The sequence below is a fragment of the Pongo pygmaeus genome, chromosome 15, assembly GCF_028885625.2.
Source record: "Pongo pygmaeus isolate AG05252 chromosome 15, NHGRI_mPonPyg2-v2.0_pri, whole genome shotgun sequence".
Taxonomy (NCBI): Eukaryota; Metazoa; Chordata; class Mammalia; order Primates; family Hominidae; genus Pongo; species Pongo pygmaeus.
In genome coordinates, this window is record NC_072388.2 from 71,682,230 (window position 1) to 71,708,215 (window position 25,986).

Below are 25,986 nucleotides of genomic sequence, written 5' to 3' on the forward strand. Positions count from 1 at the left end.
ATCAGCACCTGATTCCCATCTGCTATCTTCCATTTTAGGGCCCTTAAAAGTTAAGAAGGGAAACCGGCTTCATTTTTCACCTTTCAGAGAAAATCTATGTAACTTTCATTGCTATATACTCATTCATTCATTTTCATTTTTACCAGTCAACTCTACCCATTTATTGGGATGGGGCCAAAACAGAGTCAATTATCCCAGCATTAAAGGAACCAAAATACTCAGGTCTCTTTATGTTTAATCACACAGCTGCTCCACAGCTCGCAAGACTGTGAGCAAGTTGGAGGTTCTGACCACCCCGCCCCTTTGGTTCTTAGAAACCAGAACTGACCTGGACTCAGAAATGTCAGAATCAAATGACCATTGGCCCTGCTGTTCCTGGCTCCAGGGGACTCATCCACCCAGATCCAAAGCATCCAAGAGGGACTCCAGAAGTGGAGGCTCAGGCCTGAGGCTGGAGCCCCCTGCACCCCCTCTCCCACCATGGCCGTCTCTGGGACTTAGGTTTCCTTCGTGCCCCAGTGGCTGCTTTACGGTGTTTCCAACCTAATCAAACACAGGTAAGTAAGAGTGAGCTGGCCCCCACCAGCACCCTCCAAAGGTCTACGTGGCAAGAGTGCAAAAGCCTCCACACTTGTCCAGGTCCTACACCCTCCCTGAGACAGCAGTCACTGTGCTTGGTGGTCAGCGGTACCAGAGAAGCCCCAGGCCACTCTGCTTGGAGCTTTAGGCCCATTCTTCTGGGAGAATTCATTTTAGCAACTAGTTAGAATCTCCAGAAGAAGGGGCTGTTTTTGTTTCATTCTTTCTCTGCTGGATTGGAGATGCTCTGCAGTGCAAAGGAAGAGCATGTGAGTCCTGGGAAGCATCCTAACACCTTTCTGAGCCTATTGCCTCACCTGTAAGATAAGGGCATTAATAACATTAATACCTCCCTCCTAGGGGCTGTCATGGGGATTTGCTTATATTCAAGAGAAAGCTCTCTATATCCACAAAGATGACAAATGTCAGTTGTTAATTGTCATGAGTTAGCTGACCTAGTCTTGGACTCCACACTCATGCAACATGACGGACCCCCTGCCCCATCCACCATGCTGCCGCTTGGTTCTTTAGCCGTGAGGGTGGAAACAGGCTTCTTTTTGATGTCTGCTTTGAATCCACCTCATCACAACAAGCAAATGGTCCCAAGAGCTCTCTTGGGGCTCCTTGGCCCCTTCCTTGCCCTCCTCAACAGGCTGACAGGCACCAGGGTTCCTTTATAGGAACAACACATTTAGCCCTGGAGTTCCACTTACAGAGGAAAGAGCAGGGCCCCATGAGACTTATGTTGTTTATCTCATTAGAACAGGAGGCACATAACTCAAAGCATATGTGTGTGTGCATATGTGTGCGTGTGTGTGCATGTGTGGTAGATGGAGGTGGGGAAGGAGGATGGAGTCACAGCTGCTGTCAGGGAAATTAACCTTGGGGAGTGAGCCCAGGTCTGGGGAGGGGATATGAAGGAGGGGAAACAAGTGGCCGAAGACAAGAGGGGAAACCAGTCCTCCCTGGTAACCAAGGCCACTGCTACCCCTCACTTCACATACCCCACTGGGCAAACTACTTTTCTGTTACTTCGAGCTGCAACTCTAGCTACAACACTCCTGCCCATGTGTAAGCACAAATGTGATGCACACAGACACACACACACACACACAATCAGATGATGCCTTTATGGTCAGCAGACTCCAGACAAATATAGCTGGTTATGCGCACTGCACAAGTTCAGCAGGTGGATCCTGAGGGTTCTGGGCATCTCTCACAGACAAAGCACGAGCTATTCAGAATTCAGAAGACGAAATGGGAGAGAAAAGGGAGGGAAGAGTGGCCAGGTACAGTGGCTGACATCTGTAACCCCAGCACTTTGGGAAGCCAAGGCCAGCAGATCACTTAAGCCCAGGAGTTCAAGACCAGCCTGGCCAACATGGTGAAACCTCATCTCTACCAAAAATACAAAAATTAGCCAGTATGGTGGCGCATGCCTTTAATCTCAGCTACTCGGGAGGCTGAGGCAGGAGAATTGCTTGAACCCAGGAGGTGGAGGTTATAGGAGCTGAGGTCACGCCACTGCACTCTAGCCTATATGACAGAGCAAGATTCTGTGGAAAGAAAAGAAAGAAAAGAAAGAAAAGAAAGAAAAGAAAGAAAGAAAGAAAGAAAGGAAAGAAAGGGAAAGGAAGAAAGAAGAGAAGAGAAAAGAAAAGAAAGAGAGGGAGAGGGAAAGAAGGGGAGAGGGGGAGAGAAGAGAGGGAGAGAGGGACAGAGAGGGAGAGGGGGGAGAGGAAGGAAGGGAGGAAGGAAGGGAGGAAGGAAGGGAGGAAGGAAGGGAGGGAAGAAGGGAGGGAGGAAGGGAGGGAGGGAGGGAGGGGAGAAGAATGATATGGGATAGCAACAGCAATTGAAATGGGGAAGAAAAAAACTGAAGTAGCTTCATCTCTCCCCATCCAGAGCTGAACTATGGCGGTTCAAGCCCCCCAGGGAAAGGCTCTCTCTCGGCAGGATCTCAGAGAGGTGGACTCACAGCTGCCCCTGAAACTTCCTTTCAATGGAGAATTTATTATGTCACAGGACAGAGTGTCCCACTGTCGGCCAACTCTTACTGTGATAAAGAGATTCACCATGACCTTATTTTGAATCAAAATCTATCTTCCTATAAGTTATACCAATTAGTCCACCCTCTGTTCCAACAGCAAACAGCTACATCCCAATCCTGCATCCCATATATCTGCTTGGGTTTGAAGGGCAGCTAACCAAGAAGCCGAGGAACTAAAGAGGAACAAGAGTTGTAGGAAAGAGTTAGTGACTACCCCTGCTCAGAACCGGGTAACAGGATCAAAGTTTCCAAATAGAAAATGACAATACAACAATTTAAAATACAATTTTTAAAAAAATAGAGTATAACACCTATTTACATAGCATTTACATTGTATTAGGTATTATAAGTAATCTAGAAATGATTTAAGGAATATGGGAGAATGTGTGTAGGTTATATGCAAATACTATGCCATTTTATATAAGGGACTTGAGTATCCACAAATTTTGGTATCTTCTGGGGTCCTAGAACCAATTCCCAGTGGATACTAAAGGATGGCTATTATGTATATAACATATTATCATTTATTTAACAAATGGGGATACACACATATTCAGACAAATATATATGTGTGGTGTGTTTGCATGTTTTTTTATGGGGGTATAAGCCAAAAGCTAAAAAAAATTACCTAGAGAGAGAGCAAAAGTAAAATAATAGTAGCAAGAAGAAAAAGAGAAGGATGAAGAGGAAATTGCCTATAGGAAGAAGAAACAGGGTAAAAGTGAAGATACAGCTAGACTTTCTCATAATATACCATTGGAACAATGCAAATATTTTACGCAATTATAAAGTAAAATTAAATTAAAATAAAAAGCATACATCTGTTTCTGACTAAAATGGAGTATAAAGACCAGATTTAGCTCCCACCTAAAACAAAAAGAGAGGAAGAAAAAGATCAACAACAGTTTTGAAGACAATGAACATCAGGCATTGAAGGACACTGATCCCTGAGACACTGAAAACAAGCAAGATAAGCCCTGTGATTGCCCCCAGCTTACAGCCTTAAGAGAGTCTCCAGACTGGAACACAAGGAGGGGGAATACAGGTGGAGCCCTGCAGATTCACCACGTTTGAGTTGAAGAGAAAATGCCAACAGTCTGAGGAGACCACAGTGACTAGAACCCAAGGAACAAAAGGGTAAACAAAAGAGAGCTGCATGGAGAATGTGGAGATCCACAGAGGGTCCCCTTCAAGTATTCAGCTTAGCATTGATCCGTGTATGTTTGTGAGGAAACTAGGTAGGACTGGGAAAAGAATTACCCGAAAAAAAATTAGAGGTAACAGTGCACGGTGTGCACAAGGGGGCAGAAATAGTCTGTTTCCACCAGCCAATATGGAAAACTGTATGATTCACGGGGTACTGGGTAGAGTACAGTAGAAAGATCTTGCCTCACTAATAGGGAATACTTAGCCCTAGGCTAAGTACTGCTCTGGCTCCACCTAACAAATCTTAAAAGCAAGACAAGAAAACATCAAACTGTTTTCAAATAACTTAAATATGTCCCAAAACAATGTTCAAGAACATTTATAGGAATAAAATATATCTACAGCATTCAACAAGGTAAAATTCACAATGTGAGGCGCCCAACCCAAAATTACAAGGCATGTAAAGAAGCTGGAAAATATGACTTATAATAAAGAGAAAAATCAATCAATTGAAACCAACCCAGAACTGAAACTGATATTAGAATTAGTAGCAAGAACATTAAAATAGTTATTATTTGTATGCTATGTGTTCAAGTTTAGTAAAAAATTTGGGAGACATATGTATATTTTTTTTAAGACTCAAATTTAACTTCTAGAAATGAAAACTATAATGTGCAAGATGAAAAACCTATCAGATGGAGTTAATGTCAGATTAGACATTGCAGAAGAAAAGACTGATAAACTTGAAAACACAGCAATAGAAACTATTTCAAAATGAAATCCACAGGAAAAAAGAGAAAAGAAAAAAAAATAATGGCATAAATGAGCTGTGGGACAACTTCAAACAGCCTAATATATGTGTAATTGAAGAAAGGGAAGAAAAAGTACTTGTAGAAATAATGGTTGGAGGCTGGGTGCAGTGGCTCATGCCTTTAATCCCAACACTTTGGGAGGCCAAGGTGGGAGAATGGCCTAAGCCTGGGACTTTGAGAGCAGCCTGGACAACATAGTAAGATCCTGTCTCCATGAAAGAGAGAGAGAGAGAGACAGAGAGAGAGAGAGAAAGGGAGGAAGGGAGGGAGGGAAGAAAGGGAAGGAAGGAAGAAAGAAATAATTTAAAAAGAAATAAGGGCTGGAAAGTTCTGAAGTTTGATGAAAACTATAAACCCATAGATCTAAGAAGCTCAATAAAGCTAGGTACAAGAAACATTAAGAAAACTATAGCAAAATATATCATAATCAAAACTGCTCAAAAATAGTGATAAAGAGAAAATATTAAAAGCAACCAGAGAAAGGAAACATATTACATATACAGGAACAATTCTTATCTTTGCAATGCAAGCAAGAAAAGAGTGGTTCAACATCCCTACAATACTGAAAGGGAAAAAAAAAAAAAAAAGCTTGTCAAACTAGAATTCTATACTCAGCTAAAATGTCTTTCAAGAACTAAGGCAAACTAAAGATAGTTTCAGATATACAAAAGCTGAAATAATTCATCATCAACAAACCCATACTCTAAGAAATGTTAAAAAGAAGTCCTTTAGGCAGAAGGAAAGTAATACCACACCTAAATTTGGATCTACACAAAGGAATGAACAGCATCAGAAACAGTCTAGTACATGAATAATTAATTATACAAGATTTTTTCTTATTATTTTAAAATCATTAAAAGATGATTGACTATTTTTAAAAATACAATGACGGCCGGGCCAGGTGGCTCACGCCTGTAATACCAACACTTTGGGAGGCCAAGGCAGGCAGATCATCTGAGGTCAGGAGTTCGAGAACAGCCTGACCAACATGGAGAAACCCCATCTCTACTAAAAATACAAAAATTACCCGGGCATGGTGGCGCATGCCTGTAATCCATCATCACATCTACTCTGATTCTGAACTCCTCCTGCCTTCCTTTTATAAGAACCCTTGTGATTACATTAGGCCCACCTGGATAATCCAAGATTATCGCACCATCTCAAAATCCTTAATCCTGCCTTCGAAGTCCCTTTTGCCATGTAAAGTAACATATGCACAGATTTCAGTAATCCAAATGTGGAAGTCTGAGGTGGGAGAGGGGCCTTATTCTACTTATCACAGTACTATTGTAGACTCCTTACACTATTCATGAAGTAGAATAATATAATTTGAAGGTTAACTATAAAGATGTACACTATAAACACTAAGCAATCACTAAAATAACAAAACAAGAGTTATAGTTAATAAACCAACAAAAAAGAGAGAAAACATAATCTCATTAAATGTAAATTGTCTAAATACCCCTAATTTAAAAAGATTGTCAGATTACATGTAAAAAGCATAACACGATTATATGCTGCCTATTAAAAAACTACTTTTAATATAAAGATGCAAATAGGCAAGAAGTAAAAGAATGGAAAAAGATATTTCATGTTAATATTAATCAAAAGGCAGCTGGAGTGGCTATATTAGAATTAGAGGAGATTTCAGAGAAAATAATATTAATAGAGATTAAGAGGATTATTTTATAATGATAAAGGAATCAATTTATTAAGAGGCTATAACAATACTAAATGTTTATGTACCTAATAACAAAGCTTCAATATACATGAAACAAAAAGTAATAGAATTGTAAGGAGAAATAAGCAAACCCACAATTATAGTCATAAGTTTCAATAACCTACCTCTCAATAATTCACAGAATAAATAGAAAATAAGTAAGGCTGTAGAAGATTTAAACAACATTATCAACCAATTTGACCTAATTGATATCTATAGAACATTCCAAACAATGGCAAAACACAATTCTTTTCCTGAGCAAACAGAATATTTACCAAGGTAGACCACATTTCGTGCCATAAAACAAGTTGCAATAATTTAAAAGAATATGAACCATAAAAATCATTCTCTGACCATTTGGAATTAACTTGGAAATAAATAATGGGCACATCTTTGGAAATGTCCCAAGTGTTTGGAAACTAAACAACACAGTTCTAAATAATCCATGAGTAAAAGAAGAAACCAAACAGGAAAACATTTTGAACTGAATGAAAATAAAAACCCTATATCAAATTTTTTAAATGAGGCTAACATAGTATTTATGGGGAAATTATATCAGAAAATGATGTAGCAGAAAAGAAATATCTCAAATCAATGACCTGTTTACACCTTAAGAAATAGATACACCTACTATGTAACATAAAAAATTTAAAAATTAAAAGAAATAAGAAACAGAAGAGCAAATTAAATCCAAAGTAAATAGAAGGAAATATAAAGATCAGAGCAGAAAAAACAATTCTACCAAAAGCTATTTATTTGAAAAGATCAATAAAATTGATAAACCTCTAGTCAGAATGATGAGGTAAAAAATAACATTCAAATTACCAATATAATGAGTAAAATAATATGCCACCACAGATTCTACATATATTAAAAGGGTAATGCAGCAATATTATGAACAACTTTGTGCAACCAATTAGGAGAATGTAGATAAAAGAAACAAAATCACATACTAACAAAGCTTACTCAAGATGAAATAGATAACCTAAATAGCCCTATATCTATAAAAGAAACTAAATTTATAATTAAAAACATTACCTCAAGGAAATTGCCAGATCCAAATGGATTCACTGGTAAATGTTATAAAATATTTATGGAAGAAATAATACCAATTCTATATAAAGTTTCAGAAAACTAAAAAGGAAGAAATATTTCCCAACTCATTATATGAGACCAGCATCATCCTGACACCCAAACCAGACAGACATTACAAGAAAACTATAGACCAATATCTCTCATAAACATAGATGCAACAATGCTCTAATAAAACTTGAGCAACATGAATCTAACAATACATTGAAAAGATAAAATAGCATAACAAAGTGGGGTTTATCCTACGAATGTAATGTTGGTTTAACATTCAGAAATCAATCAATGTAACTCATTATATTAAATGTAAATTTAAGATATTAAATTTAATCAACCATTCCTACATAATGAAGCTTCCATGAACAAAAGAAAAACCACATGATCATCGCAATAGACACAGAAAATCAGATGATAAAATCAAATATCCATTTGTGATTTAAAAAAAAAAAACTCTCAAACTAGAAATAGAAGGGAGCATCCTCAATCTGATAAAGAATATCTACAAAAAATTCTACAGCTAATGTCATACTTAATAACAAAAATATAAATAAATGCTTCCTCCTTAAGATCAGGAACAACATAAGGGTGTCCAATCTCACCACTTTTACCTAATATTATATTGGAGAGTCTAGCCAGTGCAAGAGACTAATAAAACAAATAAAAGTTATCCACATTAAAAGAAAGAAGTAAGTTTTCTTTATTTACTATTCAGGTTATCTATTACTGAAGTAACAGATAATCAACTATATAGAAAATGCTACAGAATCTATAAAAAGCTATTAGAACTAATGAGTTTAGCAAGGCTGCAGGATATAGGAAGAATATACAAAATTAATTGTTTTTCTATATATTAGCAAACATCAGAAATTAAAATTTATAAAAATTTATTTACAACAGTATCAAAAAATATTAAGTGCTTAGAGATAAATCTGACAAAAATGTGAAAGACCTACACACTAAAAATTAAAAATCATTGATGAGAAAAATTAAAGAAGATATTAATAAATTGAAAGACGTGCCATATTCATGGGTTGCAAGTCTCAATACTGAAAACTGTCAATTTTCCCCAAATGGATCTATAGATGCAACACAATCCCAACCAAACTCCTAGCCAGCTTTTTGTAGAAATTGACAGACTGATTATAAAATCCATATAGAAGTGCAAAGGACCTAGAATAATCAAAATAACTAAGAAAAACAAGAACAAATTTAGAGGGCTAACACCACCTGATTTCAAACATTATAAAACTATAATAATAAAGACGGTGTGGTAAGAGTGTAAAGATAGACAAATAGGTCAATAAAACAGAACTGAGAGTCCAGAAATAGACACACATATATGTGGACATCTAATTTTCGACAAGGCAATTAAGTGGAGAAAGACTAGTCTTTTCAACAAACTATGTTGAAACAATTGAATATCCATCTGCAAGAAAATAAACTAATGCATACTTTGTACCATATACAAAATCAACTCAAAATGAATTTTAGACCTAAATGTGAAACCTAAAATTATAAAATTTTAGGAAAAAAAATAAGAGAAACCCTGACCTTGCATTAGGTAGTAATTTCTCAGACATAACATCAAAAGCACAATTCATGAAAGAATAAATTGATAAACTGGATTTCACCAAAATTGAAAACTTCTGCTCTTTGAATGAGACTGCTAAGTTAATGAAAATACCAACCACAGATCGTAAAAAAAAATTTGCAAAGCATAGGTCTGATAAACTTATTGTATCTAGAATATATAAAGAACAATCACAATTCAATAATAAGCAGATAGCTCAATTTTAAAATGGACAAAAGATTTGAACTTTACCAAAGAACATATATGGATGGTGTAATATTGTGATATAATGAGAAATATATATTTTGGTCTTAATCCCCCACTTCTTGGCATACAGTTCCTAAAACCCCTGGCATCTCCAAGTGATGTGTCTTTTTATATGCTAATGAGATGACCCTGGCTGGGACCTGCTGGATAGCCTCAGGATAGGGGATTATAAACAGAGGAGCCAACCACAAGATTAGCAGGCTGTACCTTTTAGCCCCAACTCTAACTTCCCACCTCTGACCTCCAGGAAGAAAAGAGGCACTAGTAGTTGAGCTAGTCACTAATGGCCAATGATTTAATCAACCATTCCTACATAATGAAGCTTCCATGAAAATCCAAATGGACTAGATTCAGAGATCTTTGGGTTGGTGAACATGTGGAGGTGCTGGGAGGGTGGCTCACCTGGAGAAGGCGTGGAAGCTTCATGTCTCTTTTCCCCTTACCTTGCCCTGTGTACCTCTTCCATTTGGCTGTTTCAGATACATGTCCTTCGTAATAAACTGGCAGTCTAGTATGCAAACTGTTTTCTTGAGTTCTTTTCTTTTTTTTTTTTTTTTGAGGCGGAATCTCGCTCTGTCGCCCAGGCTGGAGTGCAGTGGCGCGAACTCGGCTCACTGCAAGCTCCGCCTCCCGGGTTCACGCCATTCTCCTGTCTCAGCCTCCTGAGTAGCTGGGACTACAGGCGCCCGCCAACACACCCGGCTTATTTTTTTGTTGTTGTATTTTTTAGTAGAGACGGGGTTTCACCGTGTTAGCCAGGATAGTCTCGATCTTCTGACCTCATGATCTGCCCGCCTCAGCCTCCCAAAGTGCTAGGATTACAGGCGTGAGCCACCGCGCCCGGCCTGTTTTCCTGAGTTCCGGCAAATGATCAAACATGAGGGGCAGTCATGGAAACCTCCATTTATAGCCCATAGGTCAGAAGCACAGCTGACAACCTGGACTTGAAATTGGCATATGAAGTTGGGGCAGTGCTGTGGGCTGAGCCCTTAGTCTGTGGAATCTGACGATATCTCACAGTGGATAGTGTCAAAGTTGAGTTAAATTGTGTAACACCTAGTTGGTGTCTGTAGGGAATTGGAGAATTGCTTGGCGTAGGGGAAAAGACATCCACACATCTGCTCACAGAAATATTGAGTAAAAGTATAGAGAATAAAACAGCTTATTTTCCCTTACAGATGGCAAATAAGCACATGTCAAGATGCTCAAAATCATTATTAACTAGGTGAATGCAAGTTAAAACTGCAATGAAATACTACTATATATCTATTAGAATGGCTAAAAAAATTTTCAAACTGACCACACCAAGTGTTGGCAAGGATATGAAGGAAGTGGACCTCTCATATATTGCTGGAGTGAATGTAAAATGGTACAACCACTTTGGAAAACAGCTTGGCAGTTTATTTAAAAGTTAAACATGTATCTCTCTTATGATCTAGTTGTTCTACTCCTAGGTAGTTAACCTCTCGAGGAGAAAGGAAAGCATATGTCCATTCAAAAACTTGTACACAAATGTTCATAGTGGCTTTATTTATAGTAGTCAAAGACTGCAAACAAATCCTAATGTCCATCAACAGGTGAATGGATAAATTAACTGTGATACAGCCATGCAATGGACTACTACTCAGCATAAAAAGGAATTATTGATATAGTATAATTAGTAATTATGCTAAATGAAAGAGCCAGACGGGCCCTTGTCCATAAAAAAAGGGAGTACACAGGCCGGGCGCGGTGGCTCACGCCTGTAATTCCAGCACTTTGGGAGGCCAAGGCGGGTGGATCACGAGGTCAGGAGATCGGACCATCCTGGCTAACATGGTGAAACCCCACCTCTACTAAAAATACAAAAATATTAGCCGGGGAGGCTGAGGCAGGAGAATGGCATGAACTCAGGAAGAGGAGCTTGCAGTGAGCCGAGATCGCCCCACTACACTCCAGCCTGGGCGACAGGGCAAGACTCCATCTCAAAAAAAAAAAAGGGAGTACACAGTGTGTGGTTCCAGTATAGAAAGCAAATCAATGGCTTCCTCTGGGGAGGGAGTAAAGAAGGGTAGAGGCACGGAGAAGTGCAGGAAGGATGGATTTCTAAACACATAGGAAACCTTTGCAAGTCATGGATATGTTCATTATCTTGATTGTGGTAATGGTTCCACAGGTGAATATATGTCAAAACTTATCAAGCTGGACACATTAAGTATGTGCAATTTATTGTGTGTAATTACACTTCAATAAAGCTGTTAAACTTTTTTAATAACAAAGCAATCTCAGGGACTTCTGCTTCTGGAAAGATGAAATAGATACACTTTTTTATATTCCTCTAAGTACAACTAAATATCCTGGACATTATTCATAGAACAGACACAAGAAATAACTGAAAAATGAAGGGAACCAGTCAGACCAGCTAGGGACTTTGGGACCTGAGAAACAACAGGGTGGGTGGTGAGCTCCCTGGGTATTATTTTATCTATCTACCTATCTATCTAGCTATCTAACTATCTAGCTAGCTAGCTATTTATTGAGACAAAGTATCACTCTGTAGCCCGGGCTGGAGTGCAATGGTGCAATCCTAGCTCACTGTAGCCTCAAACTCCTGGGCTCAGCAATCCTCCCACCTCAGCCTCCCAGGTAGCTGGGACTACAGGCATGCACCAACACACCTGGATAATTTTTTAAATTTTTATACAGACAAGGTCTCACTATGTTGCTTAGGCTAGTTTCGAAGTCCTGGGCTCAAGCAATCCTCCTCCTTTGGCCTCCCAAAGTGCTGGGATTACAGGCATGAGCCTGTGTCCAGCCCAATCTTGGGTCTCCTTTATGCCTCATATATCCTGGACTGGATTCTGGAAAATCTGATAACCCAGAAACACCAACAAATGAAGACCAAAAAAGACCTCAAGAAAATCCTGCTCTCTCTAGCCAGAGAACCAGGAAAGGACCAGCCTAGCAAGACAAGAAGGCATCCCAATAGCTTTGCTGGGTTGGTGTCAGAGAAGGCCAAGGGAAGAGCTGGTGCCTTGTGGTATCAGTAGAGGCCCTCCTCCTCCCAAGTAGGATAATACCAGTGGAGGCCTAGTGGGGAGCCTGAACTCCCACCTCCACTCAGCAACAACAAGGTGTTCTTCCCCTGTTAAAAAGGATGTCAACAGAAGCCAAGTGGAGAAGCTGGATTTCCACACCCATCTGACAGTAATAAGGGGAGCCTCGCCTCCCCTACTAGCATAGCTTGAAAGGAGACCTGCTAATATAGAAGATTTAAATAATATCTAGAGTCTCATAACATAACAGCCAAAATGTCCAAGATTCAGTCAAAGCCACTCATCTTATGAAGAACCAGGAAAATCTCAAATGAGGAAAGACACAGATACCAACAAGAAAATAACAAAAATGTTAGAATTATCTGACAAGGATCTTAAAGCAGCCATCATTAAAAGTATTTCAACAAGCAATTATGAACACATAAAAACACATTCAGCAAAGAAATAGAAAATATGAAGAACCAAATAGAAATTTGAAAACTGAAAAAAATTATAACAAAAAATAAAAAAGCTCTCAATGGATTGGCTTAACAGCAGAAGGCAGAGGACAGAATAAAGAAGCATTGAACTTGAAGAGAGAACTATAGAAATCACCCAAGCTGAGCAACAGAGAGAAGAATTTTAAAAATAAATAAACACAGCCTCAGGGACTTATGGGACTATAACGAAAGATCTAACATTTGTGTTGTTGAAGTCCAAGAAGGAGAGGGGAAAGAGGGTGGAACTGAAGAAGTATTCAAATAAATAATGGCTGAAAAATTCCCAAATTTGGCAAAAAAAAAAAAAAACCCCATAAACCCACAGGTTGAAGAAGCTGAGTAAACTCAAACAGAATAAATCCAAATAAATCTATGCCAAAACACATCAAAATCACGTTTCTGAAACTAAAAACAAAGAAAAAACTTGAAAACAATGAGAGAGAAATGACACCTTACTTATAAGGGAAAAAAGCATTTAAATGACAGCAGATTTCTCATCACTAACCATCAGAAAGAAGTGGCAAAACCTTTTTCAACTGCTAAAATAAAAGGACTATCAACTCAGAATTTTATATCCAGCAAAAATATCCTCCAGGAATGATGGCAAAATCAAGACATTCTCCACTGAAGGACAACTAAGAAGTTGTTACCATCAGATTTACTCTAAAAGAATGGATAAAGAAAGTACTACATCAGAAAGTAAATGCTAAAAGAAGGAATCTTGGAATGTCAGTAAGTAAGAAAAACAATGAAGGAGTAAAAATATGACTAAATACAATAAACGTTTCTCTTACGTTTTCTAAATTATGTTTGATGGTTGAAGTAAAAATTATAACACTGGTATGGTTTTCAATGTATGTAAAGGAAATGTTTAAGACAACTATATTATAAAGGGAGGAGGGTAAAAGGAGTTAAATAATGAGAGTGTTGGGTGGTAATAGAATAGTTTTGTATCTTGATTGTAGAAGTGGTTACACAAATCTAGACGTGTGATAAAATGGCATAGAGCTATATATACACATTTTACCAATGTCAGTTTTTTGGTTTTGATATTGTAAGATGTATTAATCTTGGAAGAAATTGGATGAAGAAGATAGGGGATCTCTCTCTATTATATTTGCAACTGCAAATTGCAAATATAGTCACAATTGCAATTATTAATTATTTCAAGATGAAAAGTAGATTTAATAAAGGAGAAATTATATGAATCCCCTCCCCACTCAAAAAGCAATCCCTGATAAGTGAAAGCAAAATGAAACAAATAAATCCAACTGTGTATTGAGTTAGGGGCACGACCACACAGACGAACTATTTCAGCGACCTTAAAGGAGAGTAATTTGGCTGCACGTGTTTAATGGAATATACCCTAAGGACAAAAAGACTTGCCAAAAAAAGAAAATATCTTAAACCTTTTTCAGTAACATTATTGTTAATAGTCATATTGTTTGTTATTCTGATACTGTGTGTGAGTGTCTGTGTGTGTGTGTGTGTGTGTGTTTGTGTGTAAAATAAAGCAAATAAGTAATTACATCAATATCATTTCTAGAATTTTTTGGTGTAGGAGAAAGGAGATACAGAATTAAGATACTTAAGTAAAAACCGTTTGAATTGAATGAGATGTATCAACATAATTTCATAATGTATTTTCTCTTAAAAAGAAAAAGAAAAAACAAATGAATACTATTTCTTAGTTCTAGTCACTGATAAGGCCTAGAAACAATGACCAAGCCAGGAGCAATGAACAGCACTGCAGTCTCTAAGTAACATTTCCTACAAACAGGAGCCAGGATTTCTTCAAGAAATAGCTGATTTCAGGCCTGGAGAGGAGGAAGTGTACAGGATGAGCTTGAAATATTTTATCCTAATATTAGGGTGGCAAGAAGGCCATCAGAAACTACTGGGGTTGTTTCAAAACACCAGCACTAGGCCGGGCACGGTGGCTCACGCCTGTAACCCCAGCACTTTGGGAGGCCGAGGCAGGCGGATCATAAGGTCAAGAGATCAAGACCATCCTGGCCAACATGGTGAAACCCCATCTCTACTAAAAATACAAAAATTAGCTGGGTGTGGTGGCGTGTGCCTGTAGTCCCAGCTACTCGGGAGGCTGAGGCAGGAGAATCGCTTGAACCTGGGAGGCAGAGGTTGCAGTGAGCTGAGATCATGCCACTGCACTCCAGCCTGGCTACTGAGTGAGACTCCATCTCAAAAAAAAAAAAAAAAAAATTAGCCTCATAAGAATAATAGCTACACTGGATTAAAATACATCAAATATGTTTAAATCTGTGAGTTCCTGGTGGTATTCAAAAAAATAATTATTATTATATTGATCATCTTTGGAGAATGCTAGGGAACCAACTCATTATTTTGAAAACTGGTAAATGGGAAAAAAGTCATTTATCCTGCCTTTCATATGTGAACTGTATCTCACAATAACTAAAATTTTAATGAGGGAATGTTTTTCTTTATAGAAGTTGTAGAGTTAATAAATGAAGACACAATGACAGTCCTGGATTGAATATTAACTTTTTGCAACCCTTAATGGGATAAAGAATCTAGGCAATTATCATGAAGAGCTGCTAACATCAGTAAAAGAGGTAACCAGACTGTATGAGCCGCTTGATGAAAGTACACACTACCACTTAGGAGTTGTTCTTAACAAAAAAAAATGGAACCTGAATAAATCTCTAGACCTAACTACCAATTCACAGGAATAACACCGTGGGAATGCAACCACCAAATCCTTCTGGGAAACCCTACAGCGTAAGCAACCCAGTGTCTTCAACAAGTAACATGCAAGAAGGAAAGAGAGAGAGGCAGAGACAGAGAGAAACCCAGAGATGTTAAAAGACACATTAACCAATTGCAATGTAGGGCTCCCATTTGGATCCTGATTTAAACTACAGGGGGAAAAATGAATGTTGGCCAAATATTTGATGATATTAAAGTCTTATTGCTAATTCTTTGAGCTCTGACAGTGATTGTGGGTTTGTTTGTTTGTTTAAGTTCTTTACCATTTAGAGATACGTAACAAAATATTTACAGATGAAATCACGTGCTTTCGTGGATTTGCTTCAAAATAAAATGAGGTCAGGGAGGAAAGTAAGGAGTGTGTATAGATGAAACACAATTGACCGTGAGTTGAACATTGTTGAAGCAGGGCTACATGGGGATGTGTTTTACTATTGTCTTCAGTTTTATATGAAGGTGAAATTTTTCCTAATGAAACATTTTTAAAAACATATCCAGACAGAGCCAGAAAAATCACATTCCTGTAGCTGTCTCCCTAATAAAAAGGTCTTTATTCTGTTCTTTGCAGCCTAGAAGACTAGTGTCACTGTAGCTGTAGTAATAACAGTAATATCAATAATAATAGGCCAGGTGCAGTGGCTCATGCCTGTAATCCCAGCACTTTGGGAGGCCCAGGCGGGCAGATCATGAGATCAGGAGTTCGAGACCAGCCTGACCAACATGGTGAAACCCCATCTCTACTAAAAATACAAAAATTAGCTGGGTGTGGTGGCACACACATGTAATCCCAGCGACTCCGGAGGCTGAGGCATGAGAATCACTTGAACTCGGGAGGCGGTGAGAGATCGCACCACTGCACTCCAGCCTGGGCAACACCGCAAGAGTCCATCTCAAAAAATAATAATAATAACAATAATAATAATAATACCCAGCATTTTGGAAGCACATACTTACTATGTGCTAAACTCATTTATGAGTTTTTATGAATTGTCTCATTTAATTCAGACAAAATCTTATGTGGTAAGTACTATTATTATTCACATTTTACAGATGAGGAACCTGAGGGACAGAAGTTTGGTGACAAAGGTAAGCCTCACACCCAGATCTAATGGCAGATTTCCAGCTTGTAATCAACACCCAAAGGTAAAAGATGAAGATTGCTGTCATGTCCTCAGTCTTGCCTTCTTTGGGATAAACACCTTTAGCTCTTTCACTTCCCACCCCACCCCACCCCTGCCACATGGCTTCAATGCCCCACACCATCGTTGTCGCATTCCTCGAAACAGCTGCCAGGAGCCACAAAAGTAGCTGCGTTTCTTTAAGGTATCTCAGAGGCCCATGTGCAGCTTGCCCCACCCCGATCCTATCCAGGCTGCCTGGTTTCCCAGACAAGCTGTGGTCCTCCTCCCTCCAGACTGGGAGCCTGCACGTGCGCATGTCCCAGAAGTGGTGCGGCTCACCTGGGCCTCGGTGCCTCTTCTCCATCCAAATGTAGCAGTTGTTCTGGGCCACTCCAGTCTGTGAGTCCAGGAAGGGAAGACGCACGCTGCGCTCTGCACACAGCCGTGAGTTGTAACTCCGGCAGTGCTCAATGGCTTCCTTGTAGAACTGGTCCCCGAGCCTGCCAGAGTCAGAGAGTGAAGGGGTGAGGCCAGGGAAGACTGAAACACACCCAGAGGGAAACACACCCAGAGGGAAACACACCTCCCTGGAAAGGCTGAAGACCTCCCAGTTATGATGACCAAGGCAATGAGCACCAAGAGCCTTGCCAATGAGCAGAATGCAACTCAGTGTCAGGTCTTGACCAGATTTTATTTTCTATCCCAAATCCACCAGGCAACTTAGAAACTCCTTTAACAAAGAGCATGGGCTTCCAAGGATGAATCACCAGTAAGAGAGAGCTGTCCGTGTTCTAGGAAGCATGAGGTCCCACTCCAGAAGGGAGGTAGCTCTGAAACAACCTTCTGCATGGAATCTAGAGGATATCACACTTCTAGAACCTCCTCACTCATATTAGCTACATTTTATTCTCAGAGATCACCAGCAAAGGCATTCTAGGTGAACCCAAATCACCAGCAAAGATACCCAGTTTTCCATTACAACAGAAGAGAAACACTCCATATAAACAAAAACTAAGACAGAAAAAACATTCTATAAAAGTAGGGATATTGCAGGAAGAAGGGGGTGTAGAGGAACAGGCACCAATCTTTTAAAACCATATTACTTAAAGAAAAATAACTTTCTGATAGAAAACAAACAGAATTCAACAATTTTGAATTCAAAATAATTCAACTCATGGAGTTTAAAAAACAAATAGAAAGACCTTTCTGGTTTGCTAGACTGAGAATCTGATTAAGCACAGTATATTTTACGTTCCTGACTCTTTGGTATTTTTGGACGCGTGGTGATGCTACTAATTTTAAGGTAGTGTCTTTTTCAAAGACCAAAAATAGAGCATTGATATAATTGATCAAATGCAAAGCACTAAAATAATCAATGAGATCAAATACCTACCAAATAAAACATAGGCACAGGCTAATAAATGCCTCAAAGAAATACAAATGTAATAACATAACTTATGCCAGGTAAATTCAAGCCTCTTACTGGGGTCGGGGGGCAGTGGGCGCAAAGGAGTGGAGTGTGGGAAGAAGAAGTAGGAAGGGAAGGAGGCACAGAGGTCACAGGGGCGAAAGGGAGAATCAAGAGTTTATTCTGAAGCAACGTTATGATATCTTTTTGTTTTGGTTCTATGTAGATTTCAGAAAGCCAAAATGAGAGGGGAAGTCTCTAAAAATAACATTTCTTAACCAAAGTATTTAGAGGAATAAAAAAAGCAAAATTGGGGTGTTGGTTTTTCTGTTTTTTTTTTTTTTTTTGAGACAGAGTCTCACTCCGTCGCCCAGGCTGGAGTGCAATTGTGCGATCTCAGCTCACTGCAACCTCCGCCTCCTGGGTTCAAATGATTCTCCTGCCTCAGCCTCCTGAGTAGCTGGGATTATAGGTACCTGCCACCATGCCCGGCTAATTTTTTGTATTTTTAGTAGAGACGGGGTTTCACTATGTTGGTCAGGCTGGTCTCAAACTCCTGACCTCAGGCGATCCACCCGCCTCGGCCTCCCAAAGTGCTGGGATTACAGGCGTGAGCCACCATGCCTGGCCTCAATTCCTTAATTGTGGTAAAATACACATAACATAAAATTTCCCATCTTAAGTGTACAGTTTAAGTGTACAGTTCAGTGGCATTAAGCACATGCATGCTGTTGTACGACCACCACTACCATCCATTCCCAGAACTCTTCATCTTGCAAAACTGAAACTCTATACCCATTAAACAATAACTCCCCGTTCCGCCTCTACCCCCATCTCCAGCAACCACCATTCTGCTTTCTCTCTCTATGATTCTGACTACTCCAAGTACTTCATAAAAGTGGAGTCATACAGTATTTGTCTTTCTGTGACTGGCTTATTTGACTTAGCATAATATCCTCAAGGTTAACCTATGTTATAGCATATGTCAGAATTTCCTTCCTTTTTAAGTCAGAACAATATTCCATTGTATGCATATACCACATTTTGCTTATCCATTCATCTGTCAGTGGACATCTGGGTTGCTTCCACATTTTAGCTATTATGAATAATGCTGCTATGAACATAAGGATACAAATATCTTTTCAAAACCCTGCTTTCAGGCTGGGCATAGTGGCTCATGCCTGTAATCCCAGCACTTTGGGAGGCCAAGGTGGGTGGATCGCCTGAGGTCAGGAGTTCGAGACCAGCCTGGCCAACATGGCGACACCCCGTCTCTACTAAAAATACAAAAATTAGCTGGGCATGGTGGCGGACGCCTGTAATCCCAGCTACTCAAGAGACTGAGGCAGGAGAATCACTTGAACTCAGGAGAGGTTGCAGTGAGTTGGGATTGTGCCACTGCACTCTAGCCTGGATGACAGGGTGAGACTCTGTCTAAAAAAAAAAAAAAAAAAACCTGCTTTCAATTCTTTTAGGTATATACCCAGGAGTAGAATTGCTGAGTCATATGGTAGTTCTAGTTTTCATTTTTTGAGGTACCACCATACTGTTTTTCATGGCAGCTGTACCATTTTACATTTCCACCAACAGTGTACAAGGGTTCCAACTACTCCACATTCTCATCACCACTTGTTAGAAAGCAAAGTTCTAAATGTACTTTTCTATACTCTTTTTAAAAAGTCAACGGGTCAGGTTCTAACAAAGAGCTTAAAGCAAATATCTTACTATGGGAAAATACAACCTTGGAAGCTTCTGAGGCATCATTTGGAAATTACTTGTTGACAAGCATCCAAAAAAAACCAAACAACAACAACAACAAAAAAAAAACCCTTTGCTCCTTTTTCACCTCTGAACATCTTCACATTCACAAGGAAGGCATAATATGCTCAGAAAGTGTCCTGGCAGTTGCAAAACCAAACTGTAATCAAATTGTAATAGTCATGCAGCTGGAAATGAATTGGGGAGGGGAGATGAAAGCCCATTACAATGCTATAAAACTGAATGGCACATAAGCTGATGTAATCAAAGCTGGTAACAAGGATCATGAGATTGATCAAAAATAAAGAACCACTTTTTACAAAGTGTTTGTGTCACACCAGCTTAAATGCTTCCTTCTGCTATGGCGATGTAGCTCAGTGGAACAGAACTTTCACAGGCAGCTTGGCCCAGACAAGGTGACCCAGGCTGTTCAGGGTGTCCTGGATGCTCCAGCCCCCACCCATGAAACAGCAAGCAGCCACGCCACATTGATGAGAACTGACAAGAACATTTGACGGAGAGGTGTCCAACGTGAGAGCAGCAATCTGTTTTCCCAGGACCTTCTGACAGACTGCCAAAAAAAAAAGATGTTAATTATCCCAACCTCAGAAATTCTGCTGAAAAGAGAACCCATAAAATCAGGCCCCCCAAAAAAACAAAATGAAAAATTGTATAGCAAAACTCATCTACTGGAGATGATCATTTTCAAAATAAATTTCTGGAAACCAATACAAAAGAAATCTACACAGTAGGATTCCAAATTGGACTTGTCCTAATATGCTAGTAACTCACTTCCAACAGCGTCAATCCAGACAAGAGGAACAAGAAACTGAACTTGCTAAAAATGCAAAGTGAGGCTGGCCAACACTGGTGCTCCACACCAACTGGATCGAGAATGTCAAACAAAGTGGCACACTGGGCGAAAATTAATTTCATCTTAAATACTTTCTACTTTCATAACATGCAATGTTATTAGTTACAAGCATGCTGGGGGAAAATGTATATTTCTAAATGTAATCTTTGTGTGAATGGTACCTCTCTTATGTAAACAGAAAAGACTTTCTGTGGACTGGAACAACTGTATTAAAGATCGAAGCTGCGAAAACATGACATTCAACAGCCCCCCTAACATCATCTCCAGGGAAGTCCTTTTAAACAGACCAGGTTTGGCAGAGATTCGGAACCAAAATTTAAAGCCTTTTTCAAGATATAAGAGGAGAAAAGAGACTTCAACCTCCCTGATAAATTCAAGAAGCACTTCTCCAAAAGTTAATTAGCCAAAATCTTCACAGGGCTTGCTATGCTCTCTAGAAGAAAATCAATGACTAGTTCTCCCTAACCCGTAGAAAGCAATTTAAACAGCAGAGGACAAATGTCCTTTCCAACATGGTATTTCTACCAAAAAAAAAAAAAAAAAAAATCCCACAATGATAGGATCCCAGGAGTGACATTTACATTAAAGTCAAAGGGGTCAGATGGAGCAGGGAAAGGCTGGCAGCAAATGACTCATCTGTGGAGTGGTGACCAGTGTACCCTGGGTTGGATCACACATGGGACAGTCCCAGCCATCACCTGCATGCACCAAAATGAGGGGGCTGGATCCCCAAGGGATGATTGATGTCTTAGGCTGGAGGAAGCTGGCACAAGGCAGGATAGAATGATGTTCTTATCAACAACTGACTTCAGGCTACTCAAGGCTGCAATCAGAAATAGGAAAGGCAAGGGGAACAAATTGCTGGGCTCCCCAGGCCCCCCACACAGCATTCTGGTTGCAGCAGTGCTGGCTGCCTAGTTCTAGGGGGCTTTGTGAGTGATGGAGGTCCCTCTGTGATCCCATCTGAATTGAGAAGCCATCCCAGCTCTGAGAGCTGAGTGTTTCTACATGAGATTTCCAGCAACCCTCCTTGAGCCTATCTGTGGAGATGGATTCCAGGGAGCCAAAGAAGACTCAGAATGGGAAACATGAGACTTCTCCAAAGTGACTGCCAACAAGGCTTCAAATGTGATTTTTCAGAGCCTATCAACCACACCCCCTCTAAGACCCTCTGCTCCTCTTCCTCCAACCTCCTGCTCTCAAGACCACACCTGCTTGCTCCGATTTCTCAGATCACTCTCAGGTCCAGCCAGACACCTGGGCTCCTCCCTTTCACTATCTCTCTGGTTCTGTGCTCTGACCTGAGGACAGGTGTCCTGCCATACCAGAAATGTGTGTCCAATAGCAAGTTTCTCATCTTCTGCCTGCTCCCGCCCACCCAAGTCTCAATCCTCCTAGGGGTGGGGGTGGGGGTGGGGGCCGAGGCTATGCTGCCCTCCCTCTCCCTAGCAACTTGGCCTTGACTCTCCCCTTGCCTTCAAACCATCTGGAACTGAGTTATTTCATTTATCAGCAAGTCGTCCTTTCTCTCTACTCCCCCTGTGTGGCCCCAAGTCCTCTTTGCTGTGTAAACAGGACCTTGGCCCATCACTACTATCTGTGCACAGAAGCAGAGATAAGCAGAGCTGAAGAGAAGCCCTGGCCTGTGGCAGGATTTTGGGGGCTCTCCTTCCCCCAGCAGCACTTCTTCCTCACTGTGGGCACCAAGTTTTCGTGCTGTCTCACTCAGCTGCTCACACCACCAGAGCCGCCCACAAACACACATGAAAGCTCATCTACACCAATATGCTAACTTCCTGCTATTTGCATTTAAACATGTTTAACTCAAACTGTTCATGGAAAGCTCCGTCTCCCATTTAGTCTTTTAGAATAACTGGCACGCAGGGGGCAATATCTGACAAGGTGCGGGAAAGTTTTTATTTTCCTTGAAGTGGTCCTGTTCCTAATGCATCTCTTGAAAGAAGACCAAGTTTAGGGTTTGTTACAGACTGAATTGTGTCATTCCTCCTCACAGAAAAAATCCACATGTTGAAGGCCTAACCCTCAATGTGATGGTGTTTGGAGATGGAGCCTTTGGGAGGTGATATCATTTGATATTTACCCCTGCCCAAATCTCATGTTGAATTGTAATCCCCAACTCTGGGGGTGGGGCCTGTTGAGGGGTGTTTAGATCATGGGGGCAGATAGATCCCTCATGGCTTGGTGCTGTCTTTGTGATAGTGAGTGAGTTCTTGCAAGATCTGGTCATTTAAAAGTGTGTGGCGCCTCCCTGCTGACTGTCTCTCTTGCTCCTGTTTTTGTCATGTGACGTGCCTCCTCCCCCTTTGCCTTCTGCTATAATTGTAAGTTTCCTAAGGGCTCTCCAGAAGCCAAGCAGGTGCCAGCACTGTGCTTCCTGTACAGTCTGCAGAACGATGAGCCAATTAAACCTCTGTTCTTTATAAATTACCCCATCTCAGGTATTTCTTTATAGCAATACACGAATGGCCTAATCCAGGAGGTAATTAGGTCAGTAGGACAGAGCCCTCATGATGGGATTAAGGCCCATATAAGGAAGAGACATGAGCGAGCTCTCTCACTCTCTCAATCTCTGCCATGAGAGGACACAAAAAGGCAGCTGTATGCAAGCTATAAGGAGGACCCTCACCTGGAATCTGACCCTGCTAGCACCCTCATCTTGAACTTCCCAGCCTCCAGAACTGTGACAGATAATTATTATTTAAGCCAGGGGTCCCAAACCCCTGGGCCACAGAGCAGTACCAGTCCATGGCCTGTTAGGAACTGGGTGGCACAGCAGGAGGTGAGCTGTGGGGTACAAGTGAGCATTGCTGCCTGAGCTCTGCTTCCTGTCAGATCAATGGCAGCACTAGATTCTCATAGGAGCACAAACCCTACTGTAAACTGCACATGTGAGGGATCTAGGTTGCCCACTCCTTATGAGAATCTAATGCTTGATGATCTGTCACTGTCTCCCATCAACCCCAGATAAGACTGTCTTGTTGCGGGAAAACAAGCCTAGAGCTCCCACTGATTCTACATTATAGTGAGTTGTATAATTATTTCATTACATATTACAATGTAATAATAACAGAAATAAGGTGCACAATAAATGTAATGTACTTGAATCATCCCAAAACCATCCCCTCCCCAACCCCAGTCCGTGGAAAAATGATCTTCCATGAAACCAGTCCCTGGTGCCAGAAAGGTTGGGGACTTCCGGTTTAAGCTACCCAGTCTATGCCGTTTTAATACAGCATCTGGACATGACTGAGGAAGTGTTTCTGGATGTTTCCCAAAAAAGGGCTAAGGAGGACGGGTGAGAGAGATTCCAATCCCCTTTCCTTCCTCATTTTTTCTCCTTCTAACAAGGACAACAATAACACTATAATATCAATTTCAACTCAATTCAATGTTTAGTATTTGTCTTCTCTACTAGACTATAAACTCCATGACGGCAGAGGCCACATCTGCAGAGCCACTGCACACAGACACTCAGGCTAAACAACTCCAGCAAGTACCATTCACATCAGTGTCAATATGAAGGCCACCCCCTGGACTGGTGGAGCCCAGCACTCCTGCATACCTGCCTGGCCTTCTTGCTGATTTACCCGCAGTGTTCAGCACAGAGCCCGGCACGTAACAGGTGCCCAGTAAGTCTCCATCGAATAGCATTTGACAACCCAATTCCACTCACCTAAGGCAGGCATTTAAATTAGAGCCGGAAGGCAAATGTGGCATGCTTGTGCACAGTCTGCAGAGTCTGTGACTGGCGATTTAAAGTGGATGGCTGTCCACTTGCAGCTTCAGAAAAATATTGAGAGAATGTCTGCATTCACTCTCCTGTAGTCCTCATCACCCAGCACCTGGGACATTGCAGCACTGGGTGGCCTAACTGCAAGCGCTATAGCCCTACTCTTACCCATTCTGGCAAAAGGAATTCTCCCTGAAACTCAGTGTTTAGTCTTTCACTCCTCAGTGTAGAACCCAAGATGGCACCCAATGGTGCCCAGGTTCCTCTGCCGGGCTGGGGATGCTCCCGGAATAACTATGTATTGGGGTAAAGTGGAAAAAAAGACTTGGAATTGGTCATGTCTGAGTCCAGCTCCACCTCTTAATAGCTACACAACCCTCAGCAAGTTACTTACCCTCCCTGGGCCTAAATTCTACTACTCACAATACGGGTAACATGATCTCTACTTCAGACCTGAGAAAATTTAATAAGCTAGAACCTCTGGCACACAGACATAAAAGTCTGCAATCAACAGCCGTTCCTTTCTCCTTCACCAAAGTGCAGTACTTGCTGCCACTTTGTGGCACGACCCTCTGCCTGAGCAGGCTGATCTCCACCATGTGATGGAACACTCACTATCGTGGTGTCCTTGAGGCTGTCAGGGACCCACTCAAACCTCTGTGCCAGGACAGAAGGCCTCTGGGTCACCAAGACTGAGCCTCAGACATCCAGGAGAGCAGGGCAGCTGATGCATGGTGACCCCAGCAATCCACCCAAGGACTGCCCTAAGCACAGAGACCACATCTGGCTTGTTTACTGCTCTCTCCCAAAGCCTAGTACATGCTGGGTCATGCCTGCCATATTGGGTAAATGATGAGTGAATGAGTGAATGAATGAATGAATGAATCCTTCTCTGACCCCCCTGCATATATGAAACAGACAGCCCTACCCCTGAATCTCAACAAAATACTTTACTTATATCCTTCCTCCCACCTGGAATTTTTGTATTCTGTCCTTGTCCTGGCTGATCTTAGCCTAGTCAAGGGCTGGCTGAAAACTTGCTTCTTCCAAGAAGGTTCACAGGTTATCTCTACCAGTAGGGTTTGCTCTCTGGCTTCTCTGAGCTACCTTACCTGTCTTACTTTATTTTCGCTGGTCTTTGCCACCTTTCTTATCTCTGCTCACTTAATTAGATGGGAAGTATCTTAAAGACAGGAACTGAGAGCTATGTGTTTGCACGCTACCCAACCATGCACAGTGCTGGGAATGTAGAAGCATGTGATAGATAGATTGCTTGACTGAAATATCATGTCATCCTCAGCAAACTAATGAAAGCTTCACAGTTGAGAGATGCTTGGAACATTCTAACTTTCTCCATGGGAACATGAGGTGAGCCTGAAGTTATCTGGCTACTTCTCCAGAGCCCAGGATTAGGCATCTGAAAATAGATATCCTCCAAGTTCAAATCCTATTGAGTTTTTTCCCATATCCTTAAAAAAGGTCACTTCAACTTCTGAGATTTTCATTTCTCCATGTGCAAATTCATGCCACCCTGCAAGGTGCCACAGAACTGACATTCTCCTTCTCTGAACTTTACAAG

The 25,986-nt window shown here is 40.8% G+C and overlaps 1 protein-coding gene across 6 annotated transcripts in view; it reads right to left on the reverse strand.

The window, feature by feature from the left end:
- DPF3 (double PHD fingers 3) overlaps positions 1-25,986 on the reverse strand; it is a 279,265-nt gene that overhangs the window by 139,367 nt on the left and 113,912 nt on the right. For all 6 annotated transcript variants that reach the window (XR_010123747.1, XR_010123749.1, XR_010123748.1 and 3 more), the window contains one exon: positions 16,956-17,116. Coding sequence is in view for 3 of the 6 variants with exons in the window: in XM_063651786.1 (XP_063507856.1) it covers positions 16,956-17,116 (161 nt within the window). In the remaining 3 variants the exon portion in view is untranslated. The remainder of the gene's footprint in view (positions 1-16,955; positions 17,117-25,986) is intronic.